This window comes from Gorilla gorilla, chromosome 1, assembly GCF_029281585.2.
Source record: "Gorilla gorilla gorilla isolate KB3781 chromosome 1, NHGRI_mGorGor1-v2.1_pri, whole genome shotgun sequence".
Classification (NCBI taxonomy): domain Eukaryota; kingdom Metazoa; phylum Chordata; class Mammalia; order Primates; family Hominidae; genus Gorilla; species Gorilla gorilla.
In genome coordinates, this window is record NC_073224.2 from 149252501 (window position 1) to 149267989 (window position 15489).

Sequence of the window (15489 nt, forward strand, 5' to 3'; positions counted from 1 at the left end):
AGGCTGGTGGCTCAGTGTAAATGTCACGCAGCAGCTTTTAATAAATGAATGTTCAGATTGTTAGATTGCGAAGTACATTGTGAGTTCTGTGCGCCTCCCCCCTCCCGCCACCCTTCCCAATCCGGCTTCGAATTCCCCCATCCCCCTATTTCAGCACACACATCACACCTCGGCGCACGTTACAAATATGTTACATATTCAGAGTGATCTCGCCACGGCGCCTGCGGGAGGGGCACTCTCCGAGCTTAACATCTACCTCGCCGAGGTCTGCGGGGCGCCCGGGCCGACCGCTGGCACGAGGGACAGGAAAAAGACCCTGACGGGACCTGCTCTGCGGAAGCGTCTTTTACAAGCCCACCCTGGAATTTCTGAAAGAAATTCCCTTTGGGAAGAGGGTCCTGAAAACGCCGAACTAGGAGGCGGGACCTCCAGTTCTCGGCGGAGGGGCTCCAGTTAAGAGTATTTTAATTCTTTCACACCAGCCCTCCCAAATCTTAAAAACCTAACCACTTGAACGCACACACACACAAAAGGGGGAAGGGAAGCAAAATCAATCCGCCTAGTTCAAAGCGCCGTGTCGCGGGAGGAGGCTGCAGGGTGCTCGGCGCAGGGCCGAGTGCGCAGTGGAGGGCCCCATCGACCGCACGGAGACTGCGGCTCCCACCCGGCAGACATCCAGTGGGCTGTGTGTGTTTGTGTGCGTGGTGGGGGGCGTCACGCCCTAATCCAGCCCGCCGCTTGCCTGTCTCTCCTCCCCTACCAGCCAGCAGCCGCCCATCCTCAGAGAGAAAAATGTGAGTGTGAGCACATTACGCACCATTAGGGACACACTACGGTTTTAATGTGGCCTAATTAGTGCCGCTAACCGAACAAATATTATTATATTGAATAATGATAATATGATGAAAATATTAATGCTTTTGAACTTTGCACGTGGGAGCCGTTCTCTCAGTTCTCCTGGGACACCCCAAGCACGCTCAGACCCACCAGCAGATGCGGTCGGGTGGCGACCTCCAGGAAGGCGAGCCCACAGCTCAAGACATACGTGTGTCATCGCAGGCACAGAAACAACACCCTGGGCCATGCCACAAGTCCCCCACCCACACATCGCCTACCACGCAAAAGACCTTCTTCCAATGGCATTCTCTTTTTCTCTGTAAGAGGCGGTAAAAAGCAAACCAGACAGGAGTCCGCTAGGGTCTCTCTTTACTGCGCTTCTACTCGGCACCCCAAGAATGTTGCACTGGGCGCTCCGAGTGTGTTTGGTTTCAACAGAGGCTGCCAGGCAGGTGGAGTTGAGGAAGAAGGACCCACTCAATTAGCATTTAAATTCACAGTCCCTTCTTATTGCCAAATGTTTCTCCCCCGGGAATTTGGTGAAAAGCAGGAATTTAACAATTAGGAAATGCGGAAGGCTCCTCAAAATAGGGATTCGAAATCTTAATTCTCTTACCTATTTTGGAGGGCCAGGGGGGTGGGGAAGCGCGCGTGGGCTGGGTGGGAGGCACGTCTTGGCTGGCGTGCGTCCTCGTCCCCGACGCCCAGCACACCACCTCACTCTTCCCTTCTTGCACCCCCATCCCCTTCTCATGGATCCTCGGGAGACAGAGCCACAGGAGGCTGGCAGTCCTGTTCTTGCTGCCTGAAGGCAGGTCCAGCTCTTTCCTGGTTGGTGAGCGGCACCAGGGCCAGGGCCTAAGCAGGGTTTTCAGAATGAGGCGTTGGGTGTGTTCCAGGAAATAGGGATGCAGGATCCAGGCCCTAGAGCGCCCCCTCTCGGGCTGAACTGCCTCCTACCCCTGCTGGGGGCCCGCAGGTCACATCCCCCCGCTTTGCGGGAGCTCTTTCTAGGAGGAAACGTCGGTGTTAGCTGCTGCTGAATGAGTTGTTCTTCGACGCAACTACTTACTCCCCGGGCTGTGTGTCTGGACCAGAAGTCGCTGCTTAGGCACTTGTCCAGTGGCGTATTCTGTAGACCTGGGAGAGACTGAGAAAGCTGACCGTGGCTGCGCCCAACCTCCGCGCCCCAAGGCATCTCACGGTATCTGGGAACGCGGCCCCGCCTGCACCAAAGGCAGAAAACGGGGCGGGGAGCTTTCAATTTGTTCCAGTGATGGCTGTAACTTAATAAGGCGATTGATTAGCACTCAAAGTGCCGTTTTAATTAGCCGCTTGTTAATTAACATCGCAAATGAATTTCTCTTTCTCTGATTGGCATCTTTGCTCAGCGCTCTGAGGCTTTGGTTTCTCTTCTGCCTTGGCCCCTACATTCCCTCTTACTTAGCCTCAGGAGTTGATAGGCTTCAGAGTTCTGTTTATGTATGACATGGCTGTGTCACACAGGGACCCTTTAATTTCTCCAGGAGCCGGCCTTCAATGGACAATGGTTCAGCTTAGGAGGGGTGAAACAAAATCCTTCCCCATGTCCCCCTCGGCTCTTCCTTCAATTGCCTTCACCTTGTCACCTTCCCAATCTCCACACCTGAATTGGAGGAGCCCTCTTTCTGGGCCTGCTAAGGTCACCAAACCGTCCACGTTTGAAAATCTAGAAAGAAGAAAGGAAGCAAGAGTGCGGGTGGGGAAAAGAGGATACAGTCCTTGAGGGGACTGGATCACCTCTTGGGATCAAATCTAAGACTGTGTAACCGGCTGTATATGCTGCTGCCCAGGCCTGTAAACATGTGCAGTTAGTTCCTTTTCCCTCCAAAGTGTCAAAGAGTATTTTGTCTCTTCCTGCTGGATCCAGAAGAGACCCCCCAGAGCCAACATATGTCTACAGGTTGCAGCCCAGCCCTACAGTCAGGAGATTAAAATTTTGGACAATTCATGGACATTTTTGCACCATTATTACCCTCAGCTACCTTAGAAATCCCTCTACATCCCACTGCTTGAGATGCACTCATGACTGAACACACACTTCATTTCCTTTAGAAAGCTTTACTGTTCCCCCAACTTGTCCCAATGTAAGACTCCCCACTCTCTTTCTCACTCCCACTGTAGCAGGTTCTAATTTGTATCATTGTATTTATGACAGTTTTCCAGCACAAGTTCTTGTCAAACCTGAGGTGAGTTGGTGTCCCAGTCTCAAGCGCCTGGCATAGAATGAACATTCAATAATGTTTATTGATTGACTGAATGAACAAAATGAATGAGGGAAGGAAGAAGTGAAAACAAATATAGCTACTGGGTGTTGCTTATGCTAGAGATCATTGCCACTTTTGTGTATAGTATTTAGCAAATGCTGCTTTACATTTTGTAAAGAGCTTTTACATAGAATGTCTTATTTGGTCATTACACTCACCCTGTTCTAATCAAGAACTAGTCTCCTCTTTAGTGGAGGAGGAATTTGGTAATTAAAAGGTTAAGTGCCTTGCCCACGAACACATAAAGTGGTAAAATGAGATGAAAACTTTCTTCTCCAGCGTTCTGTCCTCTACATTTCTGCTTACCTTCCTGTGGTTTGCCTCTGTACAACACACATCTAACTCCCAAGGAGAGCCAACTTCACTAGGTTCCTTCCAAACTGCTCATCTTTAAAATTTGGTGAAGCTTATAGCTCTTGCAAATTGTATTATGATATAAGAACTATCTCTCAAAACTTTCATTCCCCTAGAACAATTAGTAATTACACAGGTTATCACTTTAACTTCTTCCTGTTAACATACTTTTCAGTTACCTTATTTTTTTCTTTCATTTTATCTTTCTCCATCTGCTCCCAACTCCACTCTCCCAGTTTCAGTCTATTTAAGGGACTCAGTTATGTTCTTTTCATATCTTTCTCTCTCTGTTTTCTTTTTGGTCAGCAGAGCTGCCAGGATATTTCTCTTTAATGTATTATTTTTTCTAAGCAAATATGTATCAAATTCTTAAGTAGTTGAAAAGATATTGATAAATTGAAAAAACAAAAAAGAAAGGAAACTTCCGACGTTTCTGTAGCTTTGAAATGGCGAGAGGTCAGACAATCGTCAGGGAGCCAGCCTTGGAAGGTGGAGAGCTCATTTGTGTATCTTGCATCTTTTATAGAAAGAAACAATAGCAGCTCCCTCGGTTCGGAGCTCTTGGCGCCGCCCAGTGGAGGGAAGCGTCTTTGCACCTCATTCCCCTTACTTGGCATTGTCATCATGTGGACCCTTAGAAACGTTCAAAATTAAATATGATAGGAAGAAACACCAGCTCCACGTTCATCGTAATGTGTGAGTGAATTTCTTCAAAGTTAAGTTTCATTTTTAAAAAACTGAATGCTCTAGTTTAAACACAATCTCAAATACTAAATCTAGATGGTGAAAGTGGATCATAGAGAGTTTATCTAGGAACAAAATTTGTTAAATATTGAAGTGTTTGAATCATTCTCTGAGATGGGAAAGGAGCATCTTTGATGCTGATCGGCAGTGATGTGTCCTTCAGAGCCGGGAAGGAAAAGTTTGTTCTCTGTTACCCACAGTTGGCAATAACTGCTTTCTAGGCCAAAATTCCAAAATCTTCCAAAAATTACACAAGTTTCTTTTTTTCTCTTCCCCTTCTCCTTCTTCTAAGGAAATGAGGGCCTGAGAGTGAATGAGTTTAATATTTAAACTCATGTCAGTTTAGAGACTCTATTTATTTGTATTTTAAATCCAGTGGGAAAATCTAAGATTAAATCCAGTTAAAGCATTTTCTTTCGTTTAGAAATATGATATATCTGCACCCTATTGTGTTTCTGAATTGTGATTTTCAAAAATGAAAAGTGAATTATGTTTGCCAGAAAATGCATGACTTCTTGGATGTATACATTATATACTTTCAGAAAAAAAATGCGAGAGAGGAATGTGTCTGGAGAAAAAAGAACTGAGAAAAGTTAAACAAAACTCCAGCTCTGAAAAAAAATTTTTCATTAAGTTTGCAATTTGGTCTTCAAGTCCATTTTGTGAATCTTCAGGCCACTACTAACATAACAGTCTTGATAAAAGTCAAGGTCGTGTTTTCCCCTTACCATTATTGCTCCTGGAAGCTGATCTAACACCCACCCAGAGAACTCTTCTATGATATTAACCTTTTCTTAAGAAAATATGATCTGAGACATTCACAAAGTGGGGCCTACTGGGTTCCGTTTTGCTTCGCTTTAGAGTTGTCACAAAACACGCTCTCCCCTGCCCCCAACACTTCCACTTTTCTCTCTCCTTTTCTTTATAGATTTCATTTTTTTTGTAGGGTCATATCTCCATCGTCTCCCCTGCCAATGCTGTGAATTATTCCAAGCAAAAAAACCCTGTCGAACCGCCCAACACAAGCTGTGCGATCAGCCTTTTGAGCTCTTGAGTCATTTTAGGCGTCGGAACAAAACAAAAACAGGCTTAAATGAATTATTTATCAAGGTCGAGAATAATTGATTTGTGCAGTGCCGTCAGTTCTGGATTTTAAATTTGTTTTCTCCCCCTCCCCACTTCCCACCCTGAATATGCAGTGAGGGGAGTTCGAGCTGGAACCCCCCAGGGCTAGGAGAAAACGCACCATATTCGGGAAGTTGGTGGATGATGATGTTGGAATGGGAAGAACCCTAATCGATATTTGAAGAGGGTAGAGTAGGTAGGGTCCGCCTGCAGTCTCGGGCAGCCCTAGAGCCCTTCCTGTCCTCCCCACAGCGGTCAACTGTGACAGAGGCGCAGGATATTTAGGCTGCGAAGCTGTGCAGCGCCGGGCCCTGCGGCCTCGGATAAGCCACCTCTACAAGTCTACCGTCTGTGGTTCGGTAACCGCGGCCGAAGGCCGAGGCCGAGGCCGAGCCCGCGAGCTCTCCGGAGGGTCTCCCGGGCCAGCACTCAGTTCCCGCGCCAAAGGCGTTTGATCCAACCCCGCTCCAGCCTAGAGTGGCCCGACCCCACCCGGCGGGGCCCAGTCACCCGTTCCCGAGGGCCTTCCCGCACCCCTCTGGCCACTGTCGGCCCCTGCCGGGATGGAGCACGTCCGGAGTCCCCGCCTCGGCTCACCAACCCCGTCTTCTCCGCCAAACTCCCTTCGCCTTCCGAGAAGAGCGAGAGCTGCCCGGATTGTGCATCTCCTTGCCTCCGTCCCTTCAATCCCCGCTGTTCTCTCGGAACAGTCCTAGGAAAAATGCCACTGAGACGATGAGAAACAGCTCAACCCACCCTCCAAGTAGTGCTGTTTTTGTGTGTGTGTGTGTTTTTTTTCTGGGTCAAACACACCGATTTCCCTAGGAAAACGCAGGCAGGATGAGTCGCCCAGCTACCCCCTTCCGGACCCAGGGTTCACACAGAAGCAGTTCCGACCGAAAGGCAAGAGCTTGTCCCAGGAGGTCATTTGCCTCCCTGACACCCCTCCCTTCGTCCTCAACAGATAAAAGCTGTGGCCCAGAAAGTGACCTCCAGAACTGCAACTAAACTCCAGATTTCGGCCCAGCCTTTGGAGATATTAAAGGCCACTCGAACATCATTCCAGACCTAGCCACGGAAGCGATGCCCGCCTCGCAGATTCATAGGGTTCTTAAAATGGTAATTTGGAGTAAAATGTAACTCAAAGAACTTTGAATCATTCATTAGCACCTTATAATTACTCTGCTAATTAGGTTGACACGGCACTTAATCAGGAGTAATACGCCGTCTTGTCACTGGCACTTCCCATTACTCTGACATTCAACAAGAGACAGGTTGGAGACGTCCTAGAGAAAATAATGCAAGTCGATACACTCCAGCGAGGCGTTACAGTCATGCTCCGGGTCCCAAGTGGATCCGCAGTGACTGTTTCCTTTCCAAACGAGCGCTCGCCGAAAGGGGCCGGGGGACAGAGGTGGACGGACTGCCGCGGGGCGCGGCAGGGGCGCGGGCTGCAGACCAGCCGCTATGGGTCCTGAGCCCCGCGCCCGCCCGACACCGCAGTGAACCGTGGCTGCCCTCGCCACCAGAGAACGCCTCAGGCATTAGCTCCCCCGTTCGGGAGAAAGCGTCTGGCCAGGCATTTTTTCCAGCACGGGCTCTCACTGGAGACCAGGCTGGCTCCCCAGCTTGGAGCCTCAGGCCTCGTCCTCCCCGAGAGTGCCTGGTGGACGCGGACCCGGCTGTGTCCCTCTCAGGGATCCGCCCCCCGCCGGGCCGAGCCCGAGCGCCTGGGTTCGTTGGGCGAGAAATCAGAGCCCAGAGCCGACCCGCCTGCTTATGCAAGGCTCCGGCGCCTGAAGTGACACACTTTTCTGTGGATTCCTTCAGGGATCTCCTTCCTCCGCTCTTAATGTCTTCGGACTATTCCCGCGCGCGTCTGGGGAGGCTGAGAGGGCCGCCGCGCTGGAGCCTAAAGGTAAGTCCCTTCCCGTCCTCTTCTCTCTCTCTTCTGACTTAAGAAAACGGGCAAATCCTTGCTACTTTTTTTTTTCTTTCTCCCCTTTGGTTCCCTTTCTCTGGTCTCCCTCTGATCTCTTCCCCCCTCTCCCTTTGCCTCGCACTCGTGATTGTGGACACCGGGACCACCGGACTCGGAGTTCGGCTCAGGGCTGCGGGCTCAGGGATGTGCGGGTTCTCAAAAGAGCAGCGGAGTCCGAGCCGAGTCCGCTGACAGGCTCGCGAGCGCTGCGCCTATTGGCTCCCGGCACGTCGGCGTCCCTCGCTCGCGCGGGCGCGGCCAATAGGGGCGCGAGGCCGGACGCGCGGCCTCGGTGGCGGGGGCGCGGGCCCGGCGCGGCGCGTCGCGGGGAGCGGCGATAGTGGCCGTGACGTCACGGGAGGGGGTCGGCGCCGCCCGCGAGCAGCCGGATTACAAGCGAACGCGCCCGGCAGCGGCCGGAGTCGCCCGGCATCGCGTCTCCGCCGCTTCCTCCTTCTGTGCCTGCTCCTTCTCGTCGTCCTCCTCTTCCTCCTCCTCCTCGGGTTGCCGCAGCCGCTGCGGCCGTGTCTGCCCCGCAACTTTCCAAGAAAGTTCAGAAACTCGGCTACGGGGCTGCCGAGTGGCGCGCGGCTGCCACCTCGGGAGCCGCGGAGGAGTTCTGAGGGCGCGCGGCCGCCCGGGCTTCGCGGTCGCTGCACCTGCCGCGTCCGCCGCCGCCACCGCTGCCGCCCGGTGCCAGGCTGTGGGCAGACCCCGGCAGCGGCGGCAGCGGCGGCGGCGGCGGCTTTGGCGTAGCTTCCCGCCGCCTGCGCCTTCGCCTTCGCCTGGGTCCTCCGCGCCGCCACCGCCGCGCCACGTGCGCAGTCGTTCCTGGAGCGCAAGTTCCGAGCTTTCTCAGAAATTTTTTTAACTCCCCCCGCCCCCCGCATCTTTTTTCTTTCCACCCCTACTTTTTGCATAAGAGAAAAAAAGTTGTGTCGAAAGTATCCACAGATTGCCACTTCCCAATTACCCTTCCTTCTCTCCCCGCCCCACTTTTTTTTTTTTTTTTTAAGCGGCGGCAACATTGTTTGGTGTTTATTTTGTTTTACGATCGATAGCTTTCTTCGCTGGTTCGGGGCGGCTGCTGAACGGCGGAGTAGCGTGGACCTCATGTAGAAATGACAATGGAAGGGGCCAGCGGGTCGAGTTTTGGAATAGACACGATTTTGTCCAGTGCCAGTTCAGGCAGCCCAGGCATGATGAATGGAGATTTCCGCCCTCTCGGTGAGGCCAGGACCGCGGATTTTAGGAGTCAGGCCACCCCATCTCCCTGTTCGGAGATTGATACCGTAGGGACGGCGCCTTCTTCTCCTATCTCAGTCACCATGGAGCCCCCGGAGCCGCATCTGGTAGCAGACGCGACCCAGCATCATCACCACCTCCACCACAGCCAGCAGCCGCCACCGCCGGCCGCGGCCCCGACGCAAAGTTTGCAGCCTTCGCCCCAACAGCAGCCGCCGCCGCCGCCCGCCCAGCAGCCGCCGCCGCCGCCGCCCGCCCAGCAGCTGGGCTCGGCCGCCTCGGCCCCCAGGACTTCCACGTCTTCTTTTTTAATCAAGGACATCTTGGGCGACAGCAAACCTCTGGCGGCATGTGCACCCTACAGCACCAGCGTATCCTCTCCCCACCACACCCCGAAGCAGGAGAGCAACGCAGTGCACGAGAGCTTCAGGCCAAAGCTCGAGCAGGAGGACAGCAAAACCAAACTCGACAAGCGGGAGGATTCCCAGAGCGACATCAAATGCCACGGTGAGTCCCGCCACCCGGCGCTCTCGGCCGTCTAGCTTGTCCTCCTGGTTCCCAATCTCCCCTTCAGCCTTCAGCAGATCTTTGCTGGGGAATGATTCCAGGAGCTTCTCGGGCGACTGGGCGACGGTCAAAAGACTGCAAGCTGAAGGGAGGCCTGGGCGTGCGATGTGGGGGCTCTTCGAAGTTCTGTTTATTGTTCTACCCCACAACCTTCACGGCCATCCAGCTCCTTCCTTTGTTTTATTTAATTTTAATCTACTGGGGGTTGAGGGGCGGCGAAGGGCATCCGACAGGAAATACTTTTCGTTGATAAAAGGGATGGACTTGGGGTTTTTCTAGCCTAGACTTTGGGAATGGGAATGGGGGGAGGTGGGAGAGATAAAGCACTTAGCTAGCGTGGGTGTGATCACAACCTGGCGTTTATTCTTTAGTACAAGTGATTTCACCCCCCCCCCCCACTTTATTTTCTTAACATCATCACAGGAATTATCGGTTTTAATGGAGGAAAAATTTCTGAGTTCATGAACAGAGCAACTTTAAAAAAATTAGATTGTGGTTAGTATAGGGAAGCCCGTAAAAATTTGTAATCAGTTTCTTAAAAGCACCCTTCTTACCCTATGGCCTCAACTGAGTATCTGTATCCTACAAAGATTTTTGGCCCCTTACAAGTACTTAGGAGGTAGTATTTATAAAAATAAAATCTTATGAAATTGGATTAATCTCTTTTTTGTTAAAAAAAAATAAGATGACAATGGAAATTGTCCTTCAACTCCCTTTTCCCATTTTCTCCTCAGACAATTTCATAAGTAAATGTGGTAGTCTTTGCATGGCAAAAGTTTTAACATACCAGAGCTTTTTCTTCCTTTACAGACACATTGTTTATTATTATTGATCCTTGTTTTTCTGGTAAAGAAATGTACTGACTGGAAGGTAGGATGTTGGCTCCTCATTTTACTATTATAGCATTAATAGTGTCCAAAACAGATGTACAGTCTGGTCTGGCGATTTTTTGTGCACCAACCTCCCCAGTGGGTCAATTAGAGAGATTATTGTTCTTCCTGCAGGGAAGATCAAGGAGCACTGCACAAACGGGTACAAACAGGGAGGGATTGACATATCGATTTCCCAGCATTTCAGTAAAAAACCAAAGTTGACAAATAGAATCCGGAAATCTCCATGCTGTCACCTGGATGGGCTCAGTGATTTTGAGCTCAACTCGGTGTCTGGGTGACATATTCTTTGTGAAGCTTTAAAAGACCTGATGCAGGTGGCTTCAGAAAGCTTGATTCCAACATTTCCCAAGTGCATCTGAAAAAGTAAAACAAACACCTATAACTTTCAGAAAAGAGAAAAAAGTAAAATGAAAAAGATGCTGCCTCCTCAAAAAAAATAAAAAAAAAAAAAGAGTAGAGGGACCCTTTGAAAAATCACCAAATCAGTGAAACAAAGTCATACTGAAAACAATAAAGAAAAGGGACAGCATCTCACTCAATCAAGGAAACAATAACAAAATAACCCTTTTCAAAAGTTTTATTTAAAAAAATTTTTACTTTTTAACTTCCAACCATGTGAAGATCAGACACCCTTTTAGACCCCTTTTAGAACCTCTAAACAAGGTCCCATACTCTCCAGTCTGAAAACAATCCTCTTCCTCCACACTCAGGCTAAGGCCTGAGTGTGTGTGTGTTCTAGGGGTGGCAGAGTGTAGTCCCCCGAGGCCAGTAGTTGGCTTGGGAATGTGGAAGTGTATGCCAGGAGGACACTCAGTCCTTCCCTATTCCAGGCTAACTTACCACTGTGGCTGGGTTTCTATGGTAGGGACAAAGGAGGAAGGAGACCGGGAGATTACGAGTAGCCGTGAGAGTCCCCCTGTGAGAGCCAAGAAGCCTCGAAAAGCAAGGACAGCTTTTTCCGACCACCAGCTCAATCAACTGGAGCGTAGCTTTGAGCGGCAGAAGTACCTGAGCGTGCAGGATCGCATGGACCTGGCTGCAGCGCTCAACCTCACTGACACCCAAGTCAAGACCTGGTACCAGAACCGCAGGTAAGGGAGGCAGTTTGCGGGAGCAAAGGTGTCTGGCCATTTAAGTCATGATCATTATACCAATTTTCTTCCCTCCTGGCCTCCAGAGACTCTAAGGACTGAGAGTGACCCTGGAGTGGGCACTTGGGTGCTTTAAGGATGAGGCAGGGATGAGCCACACCGCCAAGGTGAGAGAGACCAAAGGGCAGCTAGAATTTGGGCAATTTTGCACTTCTATGTGCTTTAACAGGTGCTACTTTTCCTCTGAAACCCGAGCCGCTGGAATTCCCCCCACTTCATCCCCAAATCAGTGAAGCCACACCTTCTCAAATTGAGACATCTGTGCAGCTGACACTTAGGTCCAGAGAGCCTGCGCGGTGCACCCCTTGGGCCCACCCCAGGCTGGTTCCAAAGGTTTGTAGCCAACAACACGGCCCGGCCCAGCTATTGCTATCTCCACAGAGCTGTCCCACCAGCCTCGGCGTAAATGTCCTTGCTTTGGCCTGTGAGGTGGCTGGGAGAAGCAGGATCCAAGCCTTGGTCAGTGTAGCTGCAGAGACTAGGAGAGCCCAGCTGGGTTAGAGTAGGTTTAGCAGCTGCAGGCTGGAGAATCGGCGGCTGGCCAAGCATCCGGACAGGGAGAAGGAAGGAGTGTGGGTCTGTCCCCTATACTGGCTGCCTCTGCTGTCTCAACATGGAGCTAGAGTGCTGCAGAGCCTGCCTGGCACTGCTCCTTCTCTAGAAGGGAAATTAAGAAAGCAAAAGTGACTGCCAGTGCTCGCAGGGCCACGAAGTGTAGAGTGGAACCTGGGCAATCTGAGGCAGAGGTTTTGCTGTGTTTTCAAGCCTGGCACTCATCTCCTTGTCTCGATTTTCTCTCCCCCTCCTTTTCTCCCGTTTGTGTTCTAATCGTCCATAAGTGCGGTTGGAAATGCCCATCCAGTTGTCATCTTTACCATAATTTTCTGTCTCATTACATACAGTTTCAGCCACCCTAATTCTGTCGGAAAACATTAGTGTCATTTGTAGCCAATTTAAAATGGGCGACATGTTTATTAATTTGGCTGGAGCTGCCGGGTATGGATGGCCCACCAGCCCTGCGTTCCTTCATAAGGTATTTGAGCAAACGCCTGCTCTCTTCTTCCTAGCAGGGTGTGCAGCGGGGGAGGGAGGAGACTGAGAAAAGCTGATCACAGGTTTTAATTGTTACTTTATCTCTGAGGAGGAAATACCTTGAAATGCATTTCCCCCCCTCAGAATGGCCAGGAGGTACTTTGCCCTTGGGAGAACCCTCCCTCAAATGAATTCCATTTTGAGACCTTGTTGCCATCCTCCCCTTAAGCCCCCTGCCCACTGTAAGGTCCTGTCAGGCTTATGAGAGAAATATGTCTCCCAGCCCTGGGGACTGAGAGGGGCTGGGGTCCCTGGCTTAGGAGTCTCTGCATCCCTTTGTTTACGGTTTCTTCTCTCACAGCCTGGCGGGGAAGGAAGAGGGGCTGAGAGCAGACTCTTTGGGATTGTTGGGAGTGGGGGGATGTGGAAGGGGAACTAAGGAAGGAGGAAAGTGACTGCTTGTGGAAGTCTCCTTTGGCCCTAAGGCAAGTTTCCAGAAGTAGCCAAACTACAAGGGGGGCAACAGCAGAGCAGAGGTTTAGGAAAAGGAAGCAAGGCCTGTAGGATTTCATTTGTGAGGGTCTCAGCCACTGAAGGTGTAATTCACAAAACTGGCTTTGGGTTTGGGTCTTTCTGGGAGCAAGGCTGGGGCAGGAGATGTGGTGCATTGCCAGTTTGAAGAGGTCTCTGAGTCTTCCTGCCACCCAGGGAGAATGAAGGAGGAGGCAGGAAGGGGCCAGAGAAGGGGCCGAGTCTTGGTGCGTGGACCATGCCCACAGCTGCTGGGTGCCTGCACACCCGCTTTCTTTCAGGACCAAGTGGAAGCGGCAGACAGCAGTGGGCCTGGAGTTGCTGGCCGAGGCAGGGAACTACTCGGCGCTGCAGAGGATGTTTCCATCGCCTTATTTCTATCACCCAAGCCTGCTGGGCAGCATGGACAGCACTACGGCGGCGGCGGCTGCCGCTGCCATGTACAGCAGCATGTACCGGACTCCTCCAGCACCGCATCCCCAGCTGCAGCGGCCCCTGGTGCCCCGCGTGCTCATCCACGGCCTAGGGCCTGGGGGACAGCCAGCCCTTAATCCATTGTCCAGCCCCATCCCGGGCACCCCACACCCCCGGTGAAAACATTGCAGCGAAGGCACTGCAATCCCTTCCCCATATCCCTGCCCAACCCGGACTGCTGCCCGTCCTCTCCCTGCTCCGGGCCACTAGGCCTCCCTTGCAGCCAACTCTGGAAGGCAGAGGAGTAAGAGAGGAAGCTGCTTACCAGTGGGCAGGGGACCCCCAAAGAGGAGCCAGCCCTCTGCTCTCCATCTCCCCACCCCTAGAAACAGGGCTGGAAAGCTCCCCCACAGCAGTGTGACTGGCGAAAATGCTGACCCCACACAGAGTGCAACCAGTAAGTGAAAACATCAACAAAAACAAAACCTCAAATTCTTTTTCAAAAATGACTTTAGGGACAAGCAGGAGGGAGGGAGGGGGGAGGGCTAAGGAGGGAAGAAAGAAGGGCACGGAGCGGAAACCGCACAGGCAGAGTGAACTATAGATGGACAGCCAGCCTCAAGTGCTGAGGCAAAGGGTGTTGCTGAGGACATTCTGTCTGCCCCAGAGAAAAGAGGAGGGTAACTGAGAACTTTGCACTGATTTCTCATGACCTTTTTTCTTTTGGAAAAGTGGCATGCTCCATAATATGAAAAAAATGTACATTTGAAAGACTGAGTGATAAGTGATATATCATATTTATTATATGTTGTCCAAAAAGAGTCACTTATATACGTTAGTAAAAACATGATTTTTCTTTTCATGTCTTTTCGATTCAGTAAAATAAATGCTTAGACAAAAATATAGATTTTTTTGTGATTGAAAATTACAAAAATAAAGTTTATCTTTTTTTAACAAGTGATGAAATCCAAGGGAGCTGATTTTACTAAAGCAGAATGTACTATGATGAAGTGCTGACTTGGTTTAGAACAACAAATTTCTTCTGAAATATTAGGAATTTACAAAATCCATAAAGAGGTTGGGTTGGCTTGTATAAAAGCAGCTCCATTTTTCGTGCTGGCCTCTTCCGAACCATTATTTGATATGTATGAGTTCCTTTCTTTTGAAGTGGATGGTTTCAAAGCAACCCAGGAGGCTGTGGGAGAAAATCTGTACTTGTAGGCTGCGGGTGCTGGCTAAGTCGGCGGCCAACTTTGCTGCCGTCCTGACCTGCATAGAGGCCCCAGCTTCACCAGTGTGGTGATCCCTCTGTCCTCCCCTCCTCCTCCTTCTAGGAGTCTTCCTGGGGCAGCGAGGGTCCCAAGCGCTGGGCAGCGATGACAACGCCGGCAGGGGCTGGGCGGCAGGCGGCCGCTCCTCGAGCCTCGCAGCTGTTCTGCAGCCTGCGGCTGGGCGCCCGCGCGGTCGGACAGCCTGTGAGCGGGAGGCTGTGGGACGAGCAATTAGGACGCCCCCGGGGGACTTGGAGAGGGCCAGCTAACAAACCCTTGTGGCGGCTTTGATTGTTGCCTTCTCAGTCCCTGGCGGCGGGCGTCCAGCCCCCAGCCCCCAGCCCCATGCGGAGCCGCTTGTCCTAGTGAGTTCGTTGTGCTGCGATGCCTGGAGCTGCTTTGCAACGGTGAACTCAGGCTGAGACTGGCTGCCAAGCCTTTTATCTGCACCCCTGGGACAGCTGGGACTGCAAAATAGGAGACCCTGCCCAGAGTGTGGAGGAGGCCCGCTGCCTGCTTTAGGAGTGTGTGTGAGTGTGTGTGTGTAAGTAAATGTTTGTAGCACCCTGGCCTAAGTCAATCATAAGCACCACCCCTCATCCCCTGCCAGGCTGGCTCCCCACCAGGCTCAGTGCTCAGGACTGTATGAAGGAGCCACTTAGTGGAGCATACAGTTCCCAGGTTGCTCCTACACCTCTCCAGCCCCCGGGTCACTTCCTGAGTAGCCAGAGTCAGACCTCCTATCTGGGCATCCTCACATTTCTATCCTCACTCCTGCCCTAGTACATTGACAAAGGGGTAATACAAGCAGCTAAAATACATCTGGACCTGGCCTCCAACTTTCTCTGATGGTTGAACCTTAGTGTAGTTAAAAATGTTTTAAAAAATGTGAAGTGATGTGGGAATGTATATTTAGGAGGGGTGGGAAAGAAGGAGGGAAGAAAAGTGAAATCCAGGTGGAAATTGCCTGGGGGCACCTTGATCAGACCTTGGCTAATTAGGAAGTGGTTTGCAGATTTCTCTCCAGCTCATCAATTT

At 51.2% G+C, this 15489-nt stretch overlaps 1 protein-coding gene across 1 annotated transcript; it reads left to right on the forward strand.

Moving 5' to 3' along the window:
* Nucleotides 1–7735: 7735 nt before the first annotated feature.
* BARHL2 (BarH like homeobox 2) lies at nt 7736–14138 on the forward strand. The gene is made up of 3 exons (XM_031005741.3): nt 7736–9099; nt 10918–11143; nt 13048–14138. Exons 1-3 carry the CDS (start codon nt 8469–8471, stop codon nt 13358–13360), a joined length of 1170 nt encoding a protein of 389 aa, XP_030861601.2. The 5' UTR covers nt 7736–8468; the 3' UTR covers nt 13361–14138.
* The last annotated feature ends 1351 nt before the right edge of the window (nt 14139–15489 follow it).

Coding starts and splice junctions, on each gene's coding strand:
- BARHL2 (XM_031005741.3), top strand. CDS start 8,469: ATGACAATGGAAGGGGCCAGCGGGTCGAGTTTTGGAATAGACACGATT. Junction 9,100..10,917: donor GAGCGACATCAAATGCCACG/GTGAGTCCCGCC, acceptor TTTCTATGGTAG/GGACAAAGGAGGAAGGAGAC. Junction 11,144..13,047: donor ACCTGGTACCAGAACCGCAG/GTAAGGGAGGCA, acceptor GCTTTCTTTCAG/GACCAAGTGGAAGCGGCAGA.